Source organism: Ostrinia furnacalis, unplaced genomic scaffold (genome assembly GCF_004193835.3).
Source record: "Ostrinia furnacalis isolate ACB-3 unplaced genomic scaffold, ASM419383v2 OfSCF2702, whole genome shotgun sequence".
Taxonomy (NCBI): Eukaryota; Metazoa; Arthropoda; class Insecta; order Lepidoptera; family Crambidae; genus Ostrinia; species Ostrinia furnacalis.
Genome location: NW_021132941.1, coordinates 445,232 through 471,182, shown reverse-complemented (window position 1 = coordinate 471,182; position 25,951 = coordinate 445,232). Strand labels below are relative to the sequence as shown.

General features: G+C 41.3%; 1 protein-coding gene across 1 annotated transcript in view; it reads left to right on the top strand.

Moving 5' to 3' along the window:
• Window positions 1–25,951, top strand: part of Mitf (transcription factor Mitf) — a 42,837-nt gene that overhangs the window by 13,679 nt on the left and 3,207 nt on the right. Inside the window, exons 2-12 of the mRNA XM_028309308.1 lie at window positions 1,370–1,472; window positions 5,272–5,379; window positions 8,920–9,021; window positions 12,484–12,618; window positions 13,770–13,941; window positions 14,488–14,729; window positions 15,142–15,285; window positions 15,837–15,951; window positions 20,128–20,252; window positions 20,959–21,073; window positions 21,808–21,930. Of these exons, the coding sequence (XP_028165109.1) occupies window positions 1,370–1,472; window positions 5,272–5,379; window positions 8,920–9,021; window positions 12,484–12,618; window positions 13,770–13,941; window positions 14,488–14,729; window positions 15,142–15,285; window positions 15,837–15,951; window positions 20,128–20,252; window positions 20,959–21,073; window positions 21,808–21,930 (1,484 nt within the window). The remainder of the gene's footprint in view (window positions 1–1,369; window positions 1,473–5,271; window positions 5,380–8,919; window positions 9,022–12,483; window positions 12,619–13,769; window positions 13,942–14,487; window positions 14,730–15,141; window positions 15,286–15,836; window positions 15,952–20,127; window positions 20,253–20,958; window positions 21,074–21,807; window positions 21,931–25,951) is intronic.

The following is a 25,951-nucleotide window of genomic DNA, read 5'->3' as shown; positions in this document are numbered from 1 at the left end:
GGCTGGTGGCCGTAGTAAATGTTGTTCGTCTTGGTAAGACCTTTCAAATGACACTACAAACATAACTATTGGAGCCGGGTACTATTTTGCTAAAAAGTATGTTTATCTTCGAACACAACCAGATCTGAGGCTGGTGGCCATAGTAAAAGTTGTTCGTCTTGGTAAGACCTTTCAAACGATACTAGAAGCATATCTATTGGAGCCGGGTACCATTTTGCCCATTGTCCTTTAGTTGACAACCAAATTTTAACTTGCCACTTGCCATGTACTAAATTGTGAGTTTACACGCAATTAATCACTTAAAATTAAGTTAAAATTTAGTTACCTACTTATCTACTTAAAACGTGTAAATCAGTCTTTAGTGGTATTTTTTTACTTACATAGCAGTGCGTACATTAAAATGGCCTAATTTAGAAAGAAGACTGATAAATAGAATATTTTACCCATTACATGGAAGCTTTTTACCCATTACATGGAAGCTCTTAACCTGCATCTCACCTGATGAAAAGTGATGATCAGGCCGAAGTTGGAAGCGATCTTCACCCGAACTCCTCAACCACAGAGGAACTGACTCTACGTCTAACTGCCGGAATACATATTAATCACATACACATGTTGTATATAATAGTGGTGCGATTGTCACAAATGTTGAAGAGATTAATTATTTCCAATTTTGTGTATCCAGCAGTCTTTATCGGCACACGCCTCTAATATGTGATTACATTGATGAAAGAGATTCTTAGATTAAATCGATAACAGCAGGAAATTAGATTAATTTACCGATTTCATAATTTTACGCAATCTTATCATTTGTAATCTTTGATTTTAAACGTAGTTATGAGTGCTGCTTGGAACTAATTAATTAAAATACTTACTTTGAAAATAGCAATTGTCACGCGAAATCCTCTAACAGGTAACTTAGTCCTTTTTAGAGTTCCGTAGCCAAACGGAACCCTTATAGATTCGTCATGTCTGTCTGTCTTAACCATGATGATCAAGCTCTTGATTTGCACCTGACCTGAGACTAAGTCATAAGGCCGAAGGCTAGGAGCGAGCTTCACCCAGAATCCTTATGAGGAACTGTCTATTTTTCTTTTTGTCACTCCAGAAAAACTGTTAACATTGTCGTTGGCGAAAGACTTGGTAGTTAGCCAGCCGAATTAGACCAGTCCTTCCTTCCCTCCAGCAGAAAATTTGCCCCCTGCTAGTGGGTTCACCACAATAATCCTTAGTAGTTAACGAGGATTGACCACCGACCCTTAAAACGACATTCCCATGTAACCTTTGGGCTATAGTCGCCCATGGGTCTTGTAGACCCAAAGGATCTTTTACGTTGACAGTAATTAATTAATTTTCTCTATTGTTGCAGTCCACCGACGTTCAAAACGCTGACGCCGACGTCGCGTACGCAGCTGAAACAGCAGTTGATGCGAGAGCATGCGCAGGAGCAACTGCGCAGGGAATCCTTACAGGTACAAAAGAAACTAGACTAACTTAAATGTTCCCAAATATCGAATTTTATACGGAGGCAATAGAATCCCATGAAAAGATTTATCAACGAATTGTCATTTGCTTCAAAATCATCAAAAAACTAGCCCTAATTAGTTTGCGGCGACATTAATTACAATTATGTTAAACTTGATTGATTTTTTGCTCAAATCTCGCTCACGTCTGAGATTGTGTCTGAGACAGCACACATTAATAAAGTAATTGTTTGTAAAATGTCTGCACTAGTGATGTGCACGTTTCTATCGATATCTATAAAATGACATCATTTTATTTTCTATGAAAAATATTTTAGAAAGGTTATAGTTTACATAAGTTAATGAATTAAGACTTTTATATGTACAGAAATATTATGTTGTATGTTTTCGTTTTTACCCGACTGCGCCAGAAGGAGGGTTATATTTGTCAATGTCGTACACATAGATTTCACGAATGCAAAAATGGTCATCGTTTATTTTTACTGGAGGAGGAAGACCCTCTCTGATATCGATGGCTCCTACGTATACTGGCGTAAGTGAAAAAAGTAAATTTTACAGGAGAGCCATTTTAGTGGCCAGAACCATATTTTTGGGTCATATCTTCTGACCTACTAAAACGAATTTAATGAAATTTCACATTTAGCCTTAACATGTAATGCTTTTGCTACTGCTGTTATCAATTTTTATATTTTTCTTATATATTTTGAGATTTTACGCATTGCCCTTTTACGTCGGCATATTTCTATAATTTCATGTATATTGTTCAACGTAAAGAGACTTAAATGACAACGTAAATATAATATTTTAAGCGATTACTCTCTTTATTTATGCATGTAATTATTTTAATTGTTATCATGTGCTATATCAATAATAAATCAGTTAGAAAAAGTCGTTTAATGTACCGTTTTACGTTTTAACGCAAATACGCCCATATACTGTGCTCGAGATTTAGTTAGGTCTTTTAACATAATGTGTCATATTTTTAAAAAATATAAATAACTTGAAAAAATCGAATTGCCTAAGGCGGGCTGAAAGTGCTTCACGAGCTCTATCCAACGGTACCAATAATAAGTTACAAAATAAACTGGATCTATCCGAAAATTCAATGTTTCCAGCTTTCATACATTTAGTACTGCCACAGTCATGGCACTCATGTCTTGATAATATTAGAGCAAATAAAGCCTAAAACCAATGTTTTCCATGAATAATTTTAAATGAGAATGCAATTTACGAGTTCAATTTAAGTTTTTATTATTTAATAAAAAAAATAACACTTCTAATATTGTGTGGCTGGCATACATTTAGTATGGATGCTGAAAACATTGAATTTTCGGATAGATCCAGTTAATTCTGTAACCTATTACTTATACCGTTGGAAAGAGCTCGTAAAGCACTTTCAGGATCAGTAACCAGTTTTTCGATATCTTGTATAGTTTAGAAATAATCGCGTGCGATCACTTATCGTTTCCACCCTGTAGAGCTGACAGTCCAACTGTAGGAGACAAAGATTACGTAAGGGAGAGCCCATTTATCTCCAGCTGGACTGACATTCAGAAGTCATTAAGAAATCTAGATTCTATTCATTCAAACAATGGTTCAGAGTTCGATTCCCAGAGTAGACGACAAATTAAAAAAAAAACTGAAGTCACAATATTAATACCATAGAAGACACGGGTCAATGAAACTGATATAGCTTGAATTTTTTTTCTAAAACGCAGAATCGTATTTCAATCATAACGCACGAGTAGGAATCAATACTGCAATTTTCCCAAATAGGGAATTTTATACGGAGGCAATAGAATCCCATGAAAAGATTTATCAACGAATTGTCATTTGCTTCAAAATCATCAAAAAACTAGCCCTAATTAGTTTGCGGCGACATTAATTACAATTATGTTAAACTTGATTGATTTTTTGCTCAAATCTCGCTCACGTCTGAGATTGTGTCTGAGACAGCATACATTAATAAAGTAATTGTTTGTAAAATGCCTGCACTAGTGATGTGCACGTTTCTATCGATATCTATAAAATGTCATCATTTTATTTTGTATGAGAAATATTATAGAAAAGGTATTTTAAGGGTTGTAGTTGCATAAGTAATTGAATTAAGACTTTTATATGTATAGAAATACCTATGTTGTATGTTTTCGTTTTTACCCGACTGCGCCAGAAGGAGGGTTATATTTGTCAATGTCGTACACATAGATTTCACGAATGCAAAAATGGTCATCGTTTATTTTTACTGGATGAGAAAGACCCTCTCTGATATACCAGAGGCAAATGGAGGATTTCGTCTACAGACAACAACGAGGTCTGATGTTTGTGTTGATGTTGAGGTCACATTATGACCAGAAGTGGTCCTATTCTACTCTACCATAACAACATAGAAGGTCAGGAAGAACCTGGATACGGGACTATTCCCACCTCTCGTTCCCACCACTGCAACTCCTGTGTAGCCAGGATCTACAGCTTGACCGCCACAAAAACCAAACCAATGAAGGTCAAGTTTGTCCCGGGGGAAAGTTAAACTGTCATTGGACCCGCAACGAAATTAATCAATACTCAATACTCAATACTTTTATTGCATAACCACATTAGCATTCACATTTATAGGTCTTACAATTTAGGCAGTTATACAATGTGGACCCAGTTAGGGCACAGCAACTTTAGGAAGGAGACAGAACGACGATCTTACTAGTCAAAAGAAATTAATGTACAAATTGAGTTTGGAAGGTTTAAAACCTTTAAGAAAAGATTATGCACCACGGACAATAAATTAAATTAAGGGGGAAGAACCTGGATGCGGACAGCGCAGGAGCGGTCGTTATAGAAAGCGTCTGGGGAGGCTTTTCTCCAGCAGTGGACGTCATTTGGCTGAAACAACATGGCCAAAGTTTAAAGTGCAAATTTCATCGATAAGTCTTTATTCTCTAAATATCGATGTTCCCCATCAATCTAGTTACAATACCGCTAAGTACTTAAACTTGTATTACCATACCGGCCGTGATAAACGCGCATCGTAACCAGATCGCACCGGTCGTCACCGGTTACTTTCCAATGTGACATGTCAGGTGGCCTTAATATTTCAATGACTGATATTATTTATTAATGCCTCATTCAAATCGCAGCGAAGGCCTTTTAGAGTAGATTCATTTTACTGTTACCCAACCGAAAAAACGCTAGATTTTAAAGCCAATTGGAATAATTTTGTTTATCAATAATGACACGATGGAGTGACTGCTATGGTATTGCATTTGGCAGAAGATTCTGATGCCCATTTACAAATCTCTACCGAGGAATTTTAGAATGGGGTGTGGAACGTCTACCTGGACAGGAATTCAAAATCAAAAAATCAAAATCAAAATCAAAAGTATTTATTCAGTTTAGACCACAAGTGGCACTTATGAACGTCAATTGTGGCAGGAACTAGGTGGAAACCTTTCACAAGAATCTGCTCTGAACCGAGCTATTATGTTTTTTTATGAAACGCAACGTCTGAAATGATGTTGGGAAATTCCTGTAATTGGTTCATTTTCAATATTCCATTAAACCAATCACACAATCGCCAACTGAAACTGTTCTAATGAAGAGTTGCGCCATGTTAGAGTACTTTAACCAAATATAACCATAACCGATGTTTTTGTATGGAGTTTGACAGACTTCAAACATTTAAAGTCAACGTAAGATGGTGCAACCCAGCCTTAGTGTAAATTCAAACTTGAGTACCTATCGTCTCATCGTAAGTCTATTTGAATTCATTTCTTAGTCCTCGTTACTATTTTTGCAGGCACAGCAAGCAGGCCAATCCAAAGACAATGAGGAGAAGAAGAAGTCCTCACCCGCGGAAGTGCCGCGCATCGCACCTAATGTGGAACTACCTCCACAGGTTCTTCAGGTATGTACCACTTATTTATAAGAAATTCTAGTATCAAACAAAATGAGTAAAATGACACACCCTAACTTTTTTCTTTAAATCTTTTTCTTTCCTTTTATGTACATTTTAATGGTAACTAGTAGTAGCACAGAATAATAATAAGTACTACGTACAGAAGTTTTACTTCGCGAAGATAAGTAAAAAAATGTATGCTCAATGTCATTAACAATATGGCGTAATTTAGCCTGTCTCAAGAGTCAAGCACCATTTTGTTGACAAACGTCAGTAATCGGCACTGCGCCGAAGCTATAGGGCTGACTTCGGTAAAATGATGTGACGTGAGGTGCCAAACTGCGGAAAATGGCGGAGGAAATACATGATTTAGCATGAATTATCGTGAATAATATTAACTACTTATTTACCTCTCAGTGTTTTGAGGCAATTTAAAAAAGTACATTCTATGTTTTTATTATTATTTAGGCAGTTAAATACTGCACAGTATTTAGTACACCATTTTCTTTATTTTCTTCCATCACGAAAAAGAGCGATTTGCATNCGAATTTAATGAAATTTCACATTTAGCCTTAACATGTAATGCTTTTGCTACTGCTGTTATCAATTTTTATATTTTTCTTATATATTTTGAGATTTTACGCATTGCCCTTTTACGTCGGCATATTTCTATAATTTCATGTATATTGTTCAACGTAAAGAGACTTAAATGACAACGTAAATATAATATTTTAAGCGATTACTCTCTTTATTTATGCATGTAATTATTTTAATTGTTATCATGTGCTATATCAATAATAAATCAGTTAGAAAAAGTCGTTTAATGTACCGTTTTACGTTTTAACGCAAATACGCCCATATACTGTGCTCGAGATTTAGTTAGGTCTTTTAACATAATGTGTCATATTTTTAAAAAATATAAATAACTTGAAAAAATCGAATTGCCTAAGGCGGGAATTGAACCCACGATGCCTTAGGCAGTTCGATTTTTTCAAGTTATTTATAATTTTCAAATTAGTTTGAGATGCGACTCTTAACGCTAAAAATTAAATAACTATATAATGTGTCATAATTTATAAATAAAATAATTTGCTAAATATTTTCATGGCTTTATTTAAGATTTGGATTATAAAAAATATATGTTTATGTAAGCAACTACTCGTATAGATTGACGAATCGTATGATTGGGCTTTATACGTGGCGTAGTTTTGCACATACGCCTATTTGCCTAAAATTTTATTTTGTATCTAATGGGAAAAAAAAATTTTTTTCTTACTGATGTTATAGATTAGAGCAAAGTGAAATCATTGCTTAAATAATTGGAAAAAGGCGTAAGCGGCAGTTTCGCCCTTATACGTAGGAGCCATCGATATACTACAGGCAAATGGACGATTTCGCCTACAGTCCCTAAACGACGAGGCCTGATGTCTATGTTGATGTTGAGGTCACATTATGACCAGAAGTGGTCCTATTCTACTCTACCATAACAACATGGAAGGTCAGGAAGAACCTGGATGCGGGCAGCGCAGGACCGGTCGTTATAGAAAGCGTCTGGGGAGGCCTTTCTCCAGCAGTGGGCGTCATTTGGCTGAAACAACATGGCCAAAGTTTAAAGTGCATTTGTTACTATGGCACCAAAGCCGTAGCTCCACTGTGCGTCGAGTATTTGAGATCTAAAAGTCATCGACTATTCATAAATTTTTTTTCAAAATCAAAAGTGTCGGCCAATAAAAAAAAAGTGCTGTATTCTGACAGAATACGTCCGCCTTAGTATTTGTTACTATGGCACCAAAGCTGTAGCACCACTGTGCGTCGAGTATTTGAGATCTAAAATTCATTGACGATTCATACATTTTTTGTTCAAAATCAAAAATGTCGGCCAATAAAAAAAAAGTGCTGTATTCTGACAGAATACGTCCGCCTTAGCATTTGTTACTATGACACCAAAGCTGTAGCACCACTGTGCGTCGTATTATTTGAGATCAAAGTCAGTCGTTTCATATATTTTTAGAACTCAAATACTACGATGCACAGTGGTGCTACAGCTTTGGTGCCATAGTAATAAATGCTAAGGCGGACGTATTCTATCAGAATAAAGCACTTTTATTTTTTGGCCGGCACTTTTGATTTTGGACCAAAATGGATGATGTCCTTTTATCGATAAGTCTCTATTCTCTAAATATCGATATTCCCCATCAATCTCGTTACAATACCGCTAAGTACTTAAACTTGTATTACCATACCGGCCGTGATAAACGCGCATCGTAACCAGATCGCACCGGTCGTCACCGGTTACTTTCCAATGTGACATGTCAGGTGGCCTTAATATTTCAATGACTGATATTATTTATTAATGCCTCATTCAAATCGCAGCGAAGGCCTTTTAGAGTAGATTAATTTTACTGTTACCCAACCGAAAAAACGCTAGATTTTAAAGCCAATTGGATTATTTTTGTTTATAAGCAATGACACGATGGATTGACTGCCATGGTATGGCATTTGGCAGAAGATTCTGATGCCCATTTACAATCATCTCTTTCGAGGAATTATAGAATGGGTCTAGAACGCCTACCTGAACAGGAATCGTAGCTGGAACTAGGTGGAAACAACAATCTGCTCTGAACCGAGCTATTATGATTTTTTATGAAACGCATTTTGTAAAATAATGCTGGTAAATTCCTGTAATTAATTCATTTTTAATATTTAAACCAATCACACAATCGCCAACTGATACTGTTCTAATGAAGAGTTGCGCCATGTTAGAGTACTTTAACCAAATATAACCATTACCGGTGTTTTTTGTATGGAGTTTGACAGACTTTAAACATTTAAAGTCAAAGTAGGATGGTGCAACCCAGCCTTAGTGGAAATTCAAACTTGAATAATGTCTCATCGTAAGCTTATTTAAATTCATTTCTAAGTCCTCGTTACTATTGTTGCAGGCACAGCAAGCAGGCCAATCCAAAGACAATGAGGAGAAGAAGAAGTCCTCACCCGCGGAAGTGCCGCGCATCGCGCCTAATGTGGAACTACCTCCACAGGTTCTTCAGGTATGTACCACTTATTTATAAGAAATTCTAGTATTGCCAAACAAAATAGTAAGATGACACACCCAACGTTTTTATTTAAATCTTTTTCTTTCCTTTTATGTACATTTTAATGGTAACTAGTAGTAGTAGTAGTGTAGTAGGGTGACTGAGTTTGTTTTTCGCCTTTGGGCAATACTTTACCATACGTTCGCGCTGCTAGAGTCCATATTTGTATACCTACATGAAAACGTATATTAATTAGCAATGTTTCATAAAATTATAAAATCGGCATTTAATCTGATCCCCTGCTCTTATTGATTTAATTAGAAATATCTATGTAATTCGTATAATTACATTAGAGCCGTATGTGTGTGTGCTAAATAATGCTGAATGGGCGTAAATACAATCAGTATGAAAAAATATATTTGTAGTTTGATTATATAAATTGTATAATATGTGTGAGATTGTCCAGAGATAAAATAAAATAAATAAAAAAATAAAATTGCTTTTATATTTCCAGGTCCGAACCGTTCTGGAAAACCCCACCAGGTATCACGTGATCCAGAAGCAAAAGAGCCAGGTCCGACAGTACCTCAGTGAATCCTTCCAACCACAAACACAGGTTAGTAACATAATCTACTTACATATTAACACGATAAACTTATTTATCGTGCTATCCTACAATCTTTCAAGAAGAAAAACGCACCTGTAACTCCCCCAGGGCTGCGGGTGATCGGCGGTAATCACTTACCATCAGGTGATCCGCTTCCACATTGGCCTCCTGTCCCTAAAGAGAAATATGCCAAATTACATCCTGAATAATCGAGTTGAAAAACATCGATAACTCTATCGACAGCACACCACTCTAGAGATAACTTTGAGTTAGAAAATCTAGACGTGTGATTGCAAGATTGCCTAGATATTTATCTTCCTAACAAAGAAAGTACACTATGAAATGAACTGTTTAAATATTGTTAGATTTATAAAACACTGAAGAAATACGGGCATTAACACTATGGTAAATATTGGTAATAGCGGCGATGTACAATCTAGATTAGCTGAGTAAACATATTGCTGCGTTGTTAATGTTTTTATAATGAAACCCATGAATATAAACCAAAATCTGAGACAGCTTTTAACTACAGTGACTTTATTAAGGGCAGATATACTTCTATTAATATTTTTATACTAACTGTTCCCGCGACTTGGTACGCGTGAAAACCCGTTTTCGCAACATTTTTCATTATTGCTCTGCTCCTATTGATCGTAGTTGTATAGCCTATAGCCTTCCTCGATAAATGGGCTATCTAACACTGAAAGAATTTTTCAAATCGGACCAGTAGTTCCGGAGTTTAGCGCGTTCAAGTAAACAAACAAACAAACTCTTCAGCTTTATAATATTAGTATAGATTGCAATTTATTGAATCCTCCAAATATTATGCAGGCAAGTAGCTGGAGTTGCAAGGTTCTCAGTAAAATCATTATTTCAGTGCAAAAAATAACGAAATAGATTCAGTTTCTTTTGTTGATTACGAACAAATCCCGCATGCAGGTAATCTCGTATATAGTACCAAAATAGTAATAAACACTCTACCAGCATGAAACTTAGAAACACTTACGCATCAAACGTGTATGTCCAAATAAATACATTATCTTATTACCAAGCCCGAAGGCCAAGTTGATCTTCGCACGCCGGTTCTAACTCTTTTATCAGTATCAGTCACGTTTCATACAAAACGGGCGGAATTTGGTTTCCATACATCGCGTGATTCACCTATTAGCAGAGGATTGATCCTTTTAGCATTCGCTTGTATGGTGGTGCCAAATGGAGGTACTAGACATTGTAATTCTGAAGCAAATAAGATATCTTAGATCAGAAGGAACGGAAGTATACTAGTACTCACCTCGTTTCCACTGCAAGTCTTGTATAAAACTCATTTATTTTTGCAAATAGGCTTTTCATAAGCACTTTTACATGTCCCAGTATTGACCTTACCACTGTTTCGGGACAATAAATGGGCCAGTGCTGAGAAGAAGCAGCGCATGAAACTCAGCCAGAATATATTTACAGTTTGGCCACCAATGACTTACTTACCAAACTTACCCAACCTTAAGTAGCTACGGGAATAACCACCTAACTACTGTAAGAACAGAAAAGCAGTCCATCCGCAAGAATCTTGAGTAAAGTAACCTTGAAGTACTTACCTAAACAATTCTACCCAACCCATCTGATTGGTGGATGTCGGCCGATTCCTCAATAATTTACCTACCTACCTAGCTCTGGTAAAATACCTAGTCAGGTCATAAGTTCTGTCACATGATCATAACTATTGAATTTTGAATGAAGGTCTCAAAAATATTTATTGAATTAGAATTTAGAATATTTAACGAAATTAAAAATGTGCACTGTTTTGAATTTTATTTGTTTTTAAATATGTAGTGGACGCATAAAGAAGACCGAACAGCAGTTGTCACGCTGCATTGGTGCGGTTACGCGCCAAAGCAGATTTTCGATGTGTTGAAAAAATTTAATTAAATATCAATTTTACGTTTATCGTTTCATCAAACGATAAAATGAAGTTTTAAGTGTAGAAGACACAAAACAAAAGTAATTGTTCTTGCACGGTTAGGACTCCAGCTGCGTTAAAAGCTGCGAAGGCGCGAACTCAAAAAAATCCCATGCGTTAGCGGGCTTTGCCTGCCCTGGAGGTAGGCTTAAGCAGAACCAGGGTGAAATTGGTATTTATGAAGACTCAAGGCTTCAAACTTTTTGAATAAAAAAAAATCACTTGGATGCGCGTTTAAAAGACCTGAGAGTGAAGAAATCCCACGTTTTGCTTAAGCGGTACGCGGGAAAAAAGTACTTTGAAAATAATTTTTCGAATGTTTTTTTTTTACCGTGGAGGAGAGTTACAAAAAACAAAATAATAAGTTGGATGCGTACATCAATAAAGAAGCACCAGCTTAATTTCGGCTGTCCAGCTAGGCCAGCTTTTATCGTCACTAAAGGTTTGGTAACATGTCTCAAATTTGGGCTTTTTTGAGGTATTTTTTGCATGAAAGGCATAAAAACGAATGCCTTTCTGTATCAAAATTCAGTTCTCACAAAGTTTATGGAACCTCTTTCACATATCATGCCCAATAACAAACACTAGGAGTTCCAGCAGGATTCTGAGCCAGCTCATAGAGCGAAAAGCGCGCAAAACCCGCTCGTAGGGCGTAAAATTGACCTCAGCCGGCACGAAGTCTAGCCCTAATCCAGTCCAGACTCTAACCCGTTGGATTACAAAATATAGCAACATTTGGAGAGGAAGGCCTGCTCTATGCCTCATACTGATTTGAAATCCCTCAAGGCATCCTGTATTAAACCAGCCGCCGATATTGATACGAAACTCGCTCGTGTTTCTAGAGACCACTGACCACGCAGTTTGAACCCTTGTATTCATAATTGCGAGGAAAATTTTAAATTATTTTTGTAAGCATAAAATCTTTGTTTTAGTACCTTTCAATTGGTAATGATACCGTAAAAACAAATTTAGTATAAATTATTTCACTATAAACATGTGACAGAACTTATGACCCGACTAAGTACAATGCTCCTGCAGTGGACACGAAATTCCACAATAAAGTATTTAAGTAACTTGATTCCCGATTAAAAATCTCAGTCATAGATGCTGTCTTGTGATCGAGCAATATTAACTTCATTCAACCAGTCAAAATCTTTCGTCTGTACCTTAGTTTTGTAATACAGAACTCAATGACCTGATGATGAAGATAATGATGAAGAACTTAACCGCCTCTGTGGTCTAGTGGTAAGACCGCCTGCTTCAGACGCAGAGGTCCCGGGTTCGATTCCCAGTGGGGGCAGATTTTTCTGTTCAGTTTGGTTGGTGGTAGGACTTGTTCTAAGTCCGCCAGCCTAGCTACCAACATCTTACCTAAGTCTGTCATCATAACAACAATATTAACAGCATTGTTGTGTTCCGTCAGTTAGAGGTATGATAGCCAGTTCCTCCGTGGTTGAGGATTCCGGGTGAAGCTCGCCTTCGGCCTGATCATCACTTGTTTTCTTGGTTGTCTTCAGGTGTCGCCGTCGCCACGCAGTGCGCCCGCGCAGTCTGCGCCGGAGCTGGGGCGCCGCGCCGCGTCCCCCGACCGCGCCTCCACCTCCTCGCTGCTCAGCCCCGGGCTCTGCTCCGTGGGCACCACCAACTCAGAGGTCAGTCTTCATCATCATCGTCATTTCAGCCATAGGACGCCCACTGCTGAACATAGGCCTCATCCAATGATTTCCACAATGGTTGGTTGGTGGCGGCCTGCATCCAGCGTCTTCCCGCTACCTTTATGAAGTCGTCGGTCCGCCTTGTGGGTGGACGCCCTACGCTGCCAGAGGTGAGTCTTCATCTTATCGTGTCGACAACAAACCTACACAGTGTCAGCCCAAAACTCCGCTACAAGAGTGGCGTTGTCAGCAGCATTCATTAAATCCTCCTGCGTGCAGTTGCTCGGGCACTCAGGGCACGACATCATGTGTTTCATCGACTGGGGAACAAAACAGAGGTTAGTGTGGACACCAGATAGTGTAGAACCGGGTGAAAGTTAGTAAAACTCTAGCTAGATACCTCGCCCGTACGACACTCGGCCACATGCCCCGGCTCTGCTTTGTCCACTGCACCACCAATTTAGAGGTCAGTATGAACACCAGATAAAGTAAGACCCTAGAAACCTCACTCACGCAGTCTTGTCGGTGCTGGCGAGCTGCGTCCCCCGAACGCATCTCCAGCGAGGAGGTCCTCACTGCTTAGCCCTGGACTCTGCCCCGTGGGTAACTCAGAGGTCAGTGTAGACACCAGATTATGTAGAGCTGGACAAAAATTAATGAAACTATATACATCGCTCGCGCAGTCGGCACCGGAGCTGAAGCGCCGTGTTCCCCGCCGATCGCGCGTCTACCTCCGCGCTGGTCGGCCCCGGCTCTGTTCCATAGGCACCACCAATTCAGAGGTATTAAGTGTTGACAAAAGTTAGTGAGGCTCTAAAAAACTAAGATATCTCATTTAACCAATGAGGCCACAGAATATCCACTGCTGAACATAGGCTACTAAGTTTCATTCCGGCTGGATCAAAGAAGCGGGAAATTATGATTTGTGCCATCCCTTGCTAATGATGAATGATGATCATAATGTTTATGCTGTTTCATTCCTTTTTAATACAAAAATTAACCGATGTCCTTTGCTAAAGACCTGGTACTATCTCTCTTTGCTGGTGTGATAGGTCCGAAAAGCTTAAAGACAGATCTGCATACTTCTCTCTCTCAATGTACTCTTCCCCTCTCTTAAAATTCTCAAAGACTCTTCTTTCTAATTCCAGGCTGATGAGTTCCTAGAGGACATCCTATCCCTGGACGGCGGCGCAGGCCCTCTCTCGTCGTCGGGTCCTCCATCCACGGCCAGCTCGGTCGCCGGGGACTGCGCCCTGCTGTCAGATGCCGACATGCACGCCTTAGCGAAAGACCGGCAGAAGAAGGACAATCATAATATGAGTAAGTAGACTTTGATTAACCGTAATTGCTAGCTGAACTGTTCGAGAGTTTAGTTAGTGCATGGTCTCAAGGCTTCCGTGGATTATTTTTTGAGTAAGACTTCCCCCAATCTTCGTCTTTTCTTTCTTCTTTCAATCTATTTCTCGACTCAATTCTTTCTTGCTTTCTTTCAATTCCAAGATGGAGCTCATAAATCGAAAAGCATAATTTTTGTGTTTGATGGCACTATGATGAGGAAGTTACGAACTTCTTGGTGTTTTTTTAACGATAAGGGCTAAGATCTGCCTATGATGCACAGTTATCAATGGGGATCGTTTTTCTCCTAATTGGTCTTCTTCAGCTTCTGAAGACTTTTTCCACCCGTCTTCATCACATCTCCAGGTCTAAGTTATCTAAATTCATACACTTTTTTATTTTGCTTTTGTGTTTTCGTTTCTTTTGATCTTTATTTTCCAAAAGAACTTTGTGCGCAGACAAAGTTTTATATCCCAGTAGATACCATCATTATGGAATGTTGTACTAATTTATACATTTTCTTCATTCCAGTTGAACGCCGACGCCGGTTCAACATTAACGACCGCATCAAGGAGTTAGGGACGCTCCTGCCGAAGACCAACGATCCCTTCTATGACGTCATTCGTGACGTGCGGCCCAACAAAGGCACGATCCTCAAGAGTAGCGTGGACTACATCAAGTGCTTGCGAGACGAGGTCAACAGGCTCAAACAGAGCGAGCAGAGAAGAAAGCAGATAGAGCTGCATAATAGGAAGCTGATGCTGAGGATACAGGTCAGTAGATCACGCTAGAAAATTTACTTTAATTGGGACCTTTACCCACGAACGTTTTGCTTTCTTTATGCCTGATTTTACCATCACAAGGTTTTACGTTTTAGGTCAAATTCTCATGAGAAAAAACTTTCTTATTGTAAGTATCAAAAGTCCAACTACATGGACTTTTGTCTTCTACGTCTCGTTTCCACTACTTAAATCCCTAAAATAGCTAGAATAAAACAGCTTAGCAGCCCTACTAAATCCACCTAGGCCCTTTTTTGCGCCGGGAAAAGCGATGGAACTGGCAGTGGGTTCTCCTCGCCAAAAAGGCGGAGTTTTGCCCACTTCAATCCAACGGTGTCCACCAGAGCCTAATGAGATGGAACTGCCATGTATAGCCTGACTTAATATTTAATAATCTTGCTTCCAGGAATTAGAACGTCTAGCCAAACTGCACGGGCTGCCGGTGTCGAGCAGCGACAGCGGTGGATGGGCGTCGCCGCATACTGACGACTCCGGCGTCGACACTGCGAGCTCTGAGCCGCATGCGTCGCCTGCGCACGCCTCCACCCCTGTAAGTATACGTAATGTGATTGTCTTAACGCAATTGGACATCGGTCCTGAATAAAAATTACTTATGTACTAAAACTATAATTCGCCTAAAATTATGACGACATCACATGTCAGTACCTGGGATGCTGACTAAAGATATCCAGTCCTTCTTTCCTTGAGTTTTATGTAAGGTGACCTGAAAAAAAAATTCTGCATTTCTTCACTGCAGCAGTACACCCTCTCTAATTTACTGAAGACAAAATAACAAAATAAATGATTCAGCCTTCATAAGCGTACGAAAGCCTAATATACTCCCTACGCTTGTTATGTGGATTATACCGCTTTTTACGACTTCCACAGGATGAGTAGGTCCCTTTCTACACTCTTTATGAGTTCTTAAGACTGCGATTCAGCAACCGTCCTCCAGCTCTATGTAAAGCGTTTTGGATTGAGTATTCCTTACCCGCATGACATAAAGTTTGGCAAAATAGCAATTTAGTAACTCCGTAGCGCTCGCGGGACTTGGTAGAAGGTTTGAAAGGAACATGCTAATTAATCATTTATCTCTTCCAGGAGGTGATCCTGCCCAAGACGGAGCCGGCGCCGCTGATGGAGCTGGGCGAGCCGCCGCCCGACCTGCTGCGCGACATGCCGCCCGGGGAGTGCCTGTCCGCGCTCGACGCATTAGGTAGCTACCTACTCTGAGATCCTAGGTTCCTAGGTGGGACTTATCATTGTAATTGCGACGTGCCAGATATGATGCTAGGTTCGGTTCCTTTAAGGAACATTGTGGAATGAAGACTCTGCGGGACATGCCGCCCGGGGAGTGCCTGTCCGCGCTCGACGCATTAGGTAGCTACCTACTCTAAGATCCTAGGTTCGGTTCCTTGATAAGACAATCACTGTGGTTGCGAACATGGGTTGGGTTCCTAGATGGTGAGGCACATGTATAGAAAAATCACTGTAATTATTCCCAGTTTGGTTTGGATACAACGATTCCATGGTTCGGTTCTATAAGGAACATGTGGAACGTAGACACTGCGGAACACGGCGCCTTAAGAGTGCCTGGTCCGCGCTAAACGCATGAGGTAGCTACCTACTCTGAGTTCCTAGGTTTGGTTCCTTTAAGGCAGGGGTTCCCAAAGTGCCCCCGCCCCCCATTGGAGGCGCTAAGATCTTTAAAGGGGGGCGCGGGCCATCTGTGTAGCTATGTATTAAAAAACCTGCGACCGCTGAGAGAATGCATTCAAGACAGCTCGACACGACCAATAAATAATCTGGACTGAAGGAAGGGGTAATTTTTTGTATGGTCGAAAGGGGGCGCGTGTCAAATAAGTTAGGGAACCCCTGCTTTAAGGAAAATGTGGAATGAAGACTGCGGGACATGCCACCCGGCGAGTGCCTGTCCGCGGTCGACGCATTAGGTAGCTACCTAGTCTAAGATCCTAGGTTCGGTTCCTAGATGGGACTTAATCATTGTAATTGCGGCGTGCTAGATATGATGCTAGGTTCGGTTCCTTTAAGGAACATTGGGGAATGAAGACTCTGCGGGACATGCCGCCCGGGGAGTGCCTGTCCGCGCTCGACGCATTAGGTAGCTACCTACTCTAACATTATGGTCCTGGGTTCGAATCCCAGTGGTGACAAAACAAAAAAAAACCTGCTGCGACACAAGAGAGTTACTGTTCACACTTGACGTATTAGGTACCTGTCAACTTTGTGACTATTATCCTAGGTTCGGTTCCTTTAAGATAAATATATTAATAATTTAATTTAAGCACTGTGTAATGGTTCCGAGTTTGGTTATGATGGCAACGTCTGACGGAAACTTGATCTGATCTTAGTTGTTACATCGCACGCTCACTTTTGTCATCTACAATCTTCTTCTGACTAATTTCGTTACTGGGACAAATTTGGCCATCACTGGTTAGTACCAGCACTTGCTGCAATCTCAGGAAGAACGTATCTAGTACTGAGAGATTCTTGCGCTGCTTCTTCTTAGCTTGTTAACATTAGGATTTGTGTAAAAAGATTTTAAGCTCCTTAGAGTAAAATTAATCTAATGCCACANCATACTTCTCTCTCTCTCAATGTACTCTTCCCCTCTCTTAAAATTCTCAAAGTCTCTTCTTTCTCATTCCAGGCTGATGAGTTCCTAGAGGACATCCTATCCCTGGACGGCGGCGCGGGCCCCCTCTCGTCGTCGGGTCCTCCATCCACGGCCAGCTCGGTCGCCGGGGACTGCGCCCTGCTGTCCGATGCCGACATGCACGCCTTAGCGAAAGACCGGCAGAAGAAGGACAATCATAATATGAGTGAGTAGAATTTGATAATAGGTAGGTACCCGTAATTGCTAGTTGAACTGTACGAGAGTTTATTTAGTGCATGGTGAAAGCTTCCATGCATTACTTGTGAGTAGGAGTTCTCCCGATCTGTTCCTTGAATTAAATTCCAAGATTGGAGCACATTAAATCAAATTGTATATTTTGCATTTCATGCCACTTTGATCAGGCCGTTGCTGCAAGGTGCATTTTTGCCAACCGAGATCGTTTGTGTCTTTTTTTGTCTTTCCTGTAAGATTGGGAGGATTTATATCTGGAAACTGTGTTTGAACTTGTACAGAAACGACCGTAAAAAAGGGTTAGCACATTAAATTACCTCCAGCTTACCATAATGTTGTTCATGTTCGTTATTTCAGTTGAACGCCGACGCCGGTTCAACATTAACGACCGCATCAAGGAGTTAGGGACGCTCCTGCCGAAGACCAACGATCCCTTCTATGACGTCATCCGTGACGTTCGACCCAACAAAGGCACGATCCTCAAGAGCAGCGTGGACTACATCAAGTGCTTGCGAGACGAGGTCAACAGGCTCAAGCAGAGCGAGCAGAGAAGAAAGCAGATAGAGCTGCATAATAGGAAGCTGATGCTGAGGATACAGGTCAGTAGACCACGCTAGAAAATTCACTTTAATTGGGACCTTAACCCACGAACGTTTTGCTTTCTTTATGCCTGATTTTACCACCACAATGTAAAAACGTTTTAGGTCAAATTCTCATAAAAAAATCTTTCTTATTGTAAGTATCAAAAGTCCTACTACATGGACGTTTGCCTTCTACGTCTCGTTTCCACTACTTAAATTTCTAAAATAGCTAGAATAAAACAGCTTAGCAGCCCTACTAAATCCACCTAGGCCCTTTTTTTGCGCCGGGAAAAACGATGGAACTGGCAGTGGGTTCTCCCAGCCAAAAAAGCGGAGTTTTGTCTACTTCAATCCAACGGTGTCCACAAGAGCCTAATAAGGTGGATGGCCATATTGTGTAGCCTAACCTAATGTTTAATAATCTTGCTTCCAGGAATTAGAACGTCTAGCCAAACTGCACGGGCTGCCGGTGTCGAGTAGCGACAGCGGTGGATGGGCGTCGCCGCATACTGACGACTCCGGCGTAGACACTGCGAGCTCCGAACCCCATGCATCGCCTGCGCACGCCTCCACTCCTGTGAGTATACGCGATGTAATTATCTTAACGCAATTGGACAACGGTCATGAATAAAAATTACTTATTTACTAAAATATTCGGTTGAAACTATGATAACGTCACATGCCAGTATCTGTGATCCTGACTAAAGATATTCAGTTCTTCTTTCCTTGAGTTTTATGTAACTGCAGCAGTACACCCTCTCTAATTTACCGAAGACAAAATAACAAAATAAATGATTCAGCCTTCAAAAGCGTACGAAAGCCTAATATATACTCCCTACGCTTGTTATGTGTATTATATTGCTTTTTACGACTTCCACAGGATGAGTAGGTCCCTTTCTACACTCTTTATGAGTTCTTAAGACTGCGATTCAGCAACCGTCCTCCAGCTCTATGTAAAGCGTTTTGGATTGAGTATTCCTTACCCGCATGACATAAAGTTTGGAAACATATCAATTTAGTAACTCCGTAGCGCTCACGGGACTTGGTAGAAGGTTTGAAAGGAACATGCTAATTAATCATTATCTCTTCCAGGAGGTGATCCTGCCCAAGACGGAGCCGGCGCCGCTGATGGAGCTGGGCGAGCCGCCGCCCGACCTGCTGCGCGACATGCCGCCCGGGGAGTGCCTGTCCGCGCTCGACGCATTAGGTAGCTACCTATTCCTTGATGATGAGTCTTGGATTCGGTTCCTTTAAGGGAATTAAAAAAATATTGTGCAATTGTTCCAATTGCGGTTAAAACATCGCGGGTGCATGTCAGCTTACTAAATCTGACACCAGCTTTATGATTTTAATGATAATTGTTACAACACCCTCGGTCGTTTTAAAAGTCCACAAGTTTATCTAATGAATTTCGATCCCTGGGAAAACTTTTCACTGCAGTGCTTGGTACCAGACCAGCCCTTGCTGTCGTCTCAGGATATATCTACTGGAGAATATTATCCAATACTAACTGAGATTATAGAGCTACTTCCCCTCACCAGACTACATTATTATGTTGAACAGAGCGAATTATTATTATGTTGAAAACTGTGTAAAACTACTTTTCATCAAAAGTCAACTTAAACAGAAAGACATGGGTCTTAACACCACATTTATGAATGAGTTACATTATGTACTGACGGCTTGATGTTTCGGCTGCGATGCTGCAGCCGTGGTCACAAGCAGACTGGCGGCTCACGGAGTCGTCCGTTCGGGCGGGCTTGAAAATTTTCAACTACCATCATATTGTCATCAAAAGTCAATTTCCTGATTGCCCCGAGTACATTCGGAAGGTTATGTCAAGAACTGTCTAAGAGAGCTTATTAAAAGTTAAAAAAAATCTGACACATNATGCCACACCTAAATCCAAAGCCCAATATGTCACCTCGCTCGCTTGTTCCAGATGGGCTGAAGCTGGGCTCGTGTTCTCCGCTCAGCCGCGACGAGGGCCTGTCGCTGGGCTGCCTGGAGCCCGACCTGTGCCTGGAGCCCGTGCCCGATAACCTCTTCAGCCATAAAGACATTAAGGTGAGTCGCCTCTGCTATACCTCCTGCAATCCTTTAGCAGTACCTACGCCACCCCGTCATAGTCAGAGGAACTGATCTCCTATTGGTAGTTCCATATTGACACCGTTAGAGTATTGTCATTGCTAATTGAGATTGAGACTGACTCGCAATTTCTGGATTCAAAACCATAATGTTTTGCTCACCCAGCTTGATTCAGGATATTGCAAACTTGAATCGAACTGATTATCTTAAGAAGAAATAAGTTTCCGTAGGACACGTAAAGCCGGGGTGATTGAGACATGTCAGCCGTCTATTGCAGACAACCTACATAATCGAAGAAGACCAATCTGTGAAGATGACGACCTATACGAAGGTCCTGGTATACGAGATATAAGGCCTACACTGATTACTCTTGTTAGGTTACGCTAGAGCCCCCGGTCTCCATTTCAGAAGAATCAGGAATTCAGACCAAATATCGTAGCCTTTTAGAAGGTTTCATCTCATGATGTGGTCCAGAAGATTAACTTTAAACTTCGTCCAATATTGAATCTGTCAGATCAGTCTAATTAAAATAAGTAACCTTATAGAATTTTAAACTTGATCTTCACTGGTCAGGTTTTTATTGGCGGTCAAGCTGTAGATCCTGGTTACACAGGAGTTGCAGTGGTGGGAACGAGAGGTGGGAATAGTCCCGTTACAGATTTTTAACAGTTTCCTTATGTTTCAGATGCGGCTGTCGCCCTCACCAGGGCTCCTGGGCGGCAGCGAGAGCGACGCCGTGCTCAACCTCGCGCAGATCGAAGACCTCATGGACGACGACTCGCACAACCCCGTCACGCAGGGTGAGATTTCCCATAATACCACACGTTTTTTCCTCTTGATCTTGAGTACCAGAAAATAGCACTCATCTTCATTTCAGCCATAGGACATCCACTGCTGAACATAGGCCTTCCCCAATGCTTTCCACGTTGATCGATTGGTAGCGGCCTGCGTGCCACTTCAGCTTGCTAATCCGTCGGGCTATGTCAGCGACTTTGGTTCGTTTACGGATTTCCTCATTTTTGATTCGATCTCGCAAAGAAACACCAAGCATAGTCCTCTCCATAGCACGCTAAACTCACATACCTACTTTCTACAAACCACTGTTTCTTCCTCTTGAGTACCAGAAAGAACACACTCGGATAGGTTACAGAAAGAATGTCGCCTTTTGGATCCCTTGTCAGGTGGACCTCATAGACTCGAACCACCCCACACAACGCAGTGTGAGGATGGGTTTGTTAATAACTGCGCTAACCCCTCCAGCTAAATGTAATGTCCAGATTCCTGTATTCACCAAAATAATTCAGGGGTTCGAACCTGACTTTCGAATCGACAGTCTGGCACTAACACTGTTGTGCTGTTTCCTCTTTAATACCAGAAACTAGACATACTCTTCCTCTGAAATATCCAGGAGAACTAAAAAATAACCTGTTCAGGTTACAGACATAACCCCCACCTATTTGGCGCCAGAACGGGAGAGATTTACTGCGTGATTGACCCTCGCCATGACTTTTTAAAACGCAAATCCTCGTTCCAGGTGACCCCATGCTGTGTTCATCCCCGACCTCCCAGCTGTGCCTCAGCGACGTGGTAGCAGACGCCGCCGACCGCTCCATGGCCATGCTGCACGACGAAGCGTCTTACAGCACGCACGCGCCAGGTAACGTCATCGACTTCATCATTATTATCTTCTTCATCATCATCTTATTATTCTTTATCATCATATTCTTCTGCTGTTTCTTCTGCTTCTTCTTCATCATCACCATCATCATTATCCCCGAAGTACCAGCTTTGCCTTTGGTAGCAGACGTGGCTGACCGCTCGAGGCGTCTTGCAGCACGCACGCGCCAGGCAATATTGTCATCATCGTCTTCATCATCATCATCATCATCATCATCCCCGACCTCCAAGCTGTGCCTTTGGTAGCAGACGCGGTCAACCGCTCTATGGCCATGCTGCATGACGAGACTTCTTAAGCACGCACGCGACAGGTAATATTATCATCATCATCATTATAATCATCATCTTCTTCATCATCATCATCTTCATCATCATCATCATCATCCCCGACCTCCCAGCTGCGCCTCAGCGACGTGGTAGCAGACGCCGCCGACCGCTCCATGGCCATGCTGCATGACGAGGCATCTTACAGCACGCACGCGCCAGGTAATATTGTCATCATCGTCTTCATCTTCATCATCATCATCATCATCACCTCCCAGCTGTGCCTCAGCGACGTGGTAGCAGACGCTGCTGACCGCTCCATGGCCATGCTGCATGACGAGACTTCTTAAGCACGCACGCTTTATTAAATAAATAAATAAATCATCTTTATCATAATCATTATCTTGTTATTTTTGTTCATCTTCTTCATCCTCTGTTGTTTCTTCTGCTTCTCCTTCTTCATTACTGTCATCGTCATCTTCCCCCGACGTCCCAGCAAGTGCTTTTAGTAGTAGACGCAACCTACCGCTCGATGGTCTTTGGTCTTAAAGCACGCACGCGCCAGGTAACATCATCAACTTCATCATCATCATCATCATTATCACCTCCCAGCTGTGCCTCAGCGACGTGGTAGCAGACGCCGCCGACCGCTCCATGGCCATGCTGCATGACGAGGCGTCTTACAGCACGCACGCGCCAGGTAACATCATCATCATCATCATCATCATCATCATCATCAGACCTCCCAGCTGTGCCTGATGTCTTAACGACGTAGTGGCTCAATATCCATTCTGCACGACGATGACGAGGCATCTTACAGCACATGTGTGCCACTTAACATCATCATCATCATCATTATTATTGTCATCATCATCCTCTTATTCTTCATCTTCTTCTTCTACTGCTGTTTTTTCTGCTTCATTATCATCATCGTCATCTTCCCCCGACGTTCCAACTGTGCCTTTGGTAGTAGACGCGGCCGACCGCGCCATTGTCATGCTGCATGACGAGGCTTCTTACAGCACGCACGCGCCAGGTAACATAATCATCTCCATCTTCTTCATCATCATCATCATCCTCGACCTCCCAGCTGTGCCTCAGCGACGTGGTAGCGGACGCGGCCGACCGCTCCATGGCCATGCTGCACGACGAGGCGTCTTACAGCACGCACGCGCCAGGTAACATAATCATCATCATCATCTTTATCATCATCAGGCATTCCAGCTGTGTCTTAGCGACTTGGTGGCTCAGTGGCCATACTGCACATCATTATTATTATAATCACTATCCTCTTATTCTATATCTTCTTCTGCTGTTTATTCATCATCATTATCATCATCCCCGACCTCCCAGCTGTGCCTTAGCGATAAGGTGGTTCCAAGGCCGTGCTGCACGAGGAGGCGTCTTACAGAACGTGTACACCAGGTAATGTATTATCATCATCATCATCATCATCATCATCATCAGACCTCCCAGCTGTGCCTCAGCGACGTGGTAGCGGACGCGGCCGATCGCTCCATGGCCATGCTGCATGACGAGGCGTCTTACAGCACGCACGCGCCAGGTAATATTATCATCATCTTCTTCTTCTTCATCATCATCACCATCACCTTCCAGCTGTGCCTCAGCGACGTGGTAGCGGACGCGGCCGATCGCTCCATGGCCATGCTGCACGACGAGGCGTCTTACAGCACGCACGCGCCAGGTAATATTGTCATCATCGTCTTCATCATCATCATCATCATCATCATATTATCATCTTCCTAGACGATCTAGCTGTTTGATAGTAGACGCGGACGACCGCTCTATTGTCATGCTTCACGACAGGGCTTACAACACGCACGCGCCGGGTAAATCATCACCTTCATCATTATTAGCTTCTTTTTTTCGTCTCGTTCGTATTTGTCTTTTTCTTTTTCTTCATCTTCTTCTACATCATAATCATCAGCTTTTTTATTTTACTACTGGCCTCACCTCAAGGAGTTGTAAAGAGGACGATTTCCCATCGTTATTGTACAGCTATTTCCAGTTATAGCCTGACCAGGAACATAAAAACCCTGGCATAGAGGCGCGTCAATTGCATTTGATAGTGCAACACTGAGTACAGTCGTAGCTGTGTTAAATTAATAGGCTAACTTTATGTATCAGAATTCAGGATTACGGGCTAATTTGATATTTTCATAAATTAACGAAAAAATATTATTATAAGTAACCTGGTTTAAATAAATTAAATGAAACCATCAATCGAGCTAGTAGGATTTATTTTATTATTCATCAATAATCAAATTCAGAACTTGAATATTCAACTGCATTGTCTGCTCATGAACGCATCAAACTCGGTACTTCTTTCCCAAATCCATAAAATTCAACACTTAGAAAGTGACAAAAAATTTCAAAATTGGTAGTTGAAACAAACCACACCTAATTTTCATAGTGGACTGTACTATACGATAAACATGTCAGTAAATTTGACAACCTTTGTCGGAAACATTATTCAATGAAAATATTGTCCGAATCCTTAGTATTTCTCTTCGACAAATACTTTAACACATTGTGAACCACTTTTCTTTCACGACTATAAAAAGATTTTAGCAATTTAATTCACAAAATCAATTGCGCACAATTAAATTAAAGTTTGTTTACACTTTGACAGCAATAGACTGACATGCAAGGTGACATGTCAATGAAGTTTTCAGTTACTGTTGCCATTAAAAGAAATTAGTTCCATTAGTTTTCCGCAACATGGCGAGGGTTTTTATGTTCCTGGTCAGGCTATACATTCTTTTGAAATATTACAAATCTTTCGAAAGGAACTGATTGATTTATTTGATTGATTGATTTATTTGATTGATTGATTCATTTGATTGATGAAAGTGTAGGCATAGATTTCTATCCGCAGCCCGCAGCCCAAAATATTTTCTCTAAAAATCACTAAATTAAAATACCTAGCGTGAGCATCTTAGTTTAGACCAGTGGAATGTAAAACTGTAGTTTTAATTTAGGNGTTTTTTCTTCTTAATCTTGAGTACCAGAAAATAGCACTCATCTTCATTTCAGCCATAGGACATCCACTGCTGAACATAGGCCTTCCCCAATGCTTTCCACGTTGATCGATTGGTACCAGAAAGAACGCACTCGGATAGGTTACAGAAAGAATGTCGCCTTTTGGATCCCTTGTCAGGTGGACCTCATAGACTCGAACCACCCCACACAACGCAGTGTGAGGATGGGTTTGTTAATAACTGCGCTAACCCCTCCAGCTAAATGTAATGTCCAGATTCCTGTATTCACCAAAATAATTCAGGGGTTCGAACCTGACTTTCGAATCGACAGTCTGGCACTAACACTGTTGTGCTGTTTCCTCTTTAATACCATAAACTAGAGACATACTCTTCCTCTGAAATATCCAGGAAAATTAGAAAATAACCTGTTCAGGTTACAGACATAACCCCCACCTATTTGGCGCCAGAACGGGAGAGATTTACTGCGCGATTGACCCTCGCCATGACTTTCTAAAACGCAAATCCTCAACCACTCCATTCCAGGTGACCCCATGCTGTGTTCATCCCCGACCTCCCAGCTGTGCCTCAGCGACGTGGTAGCAGATGCCGCCGACCGCTCTATGGCCATGCTGCACGACGAGGCGTCTTACAGCACGCACGCACCAGGTAACATCATCATCATCAGACCTCCCAGCTGTGCCTGATGTCTTAACGACGTAGTGGCTCAATATCCAT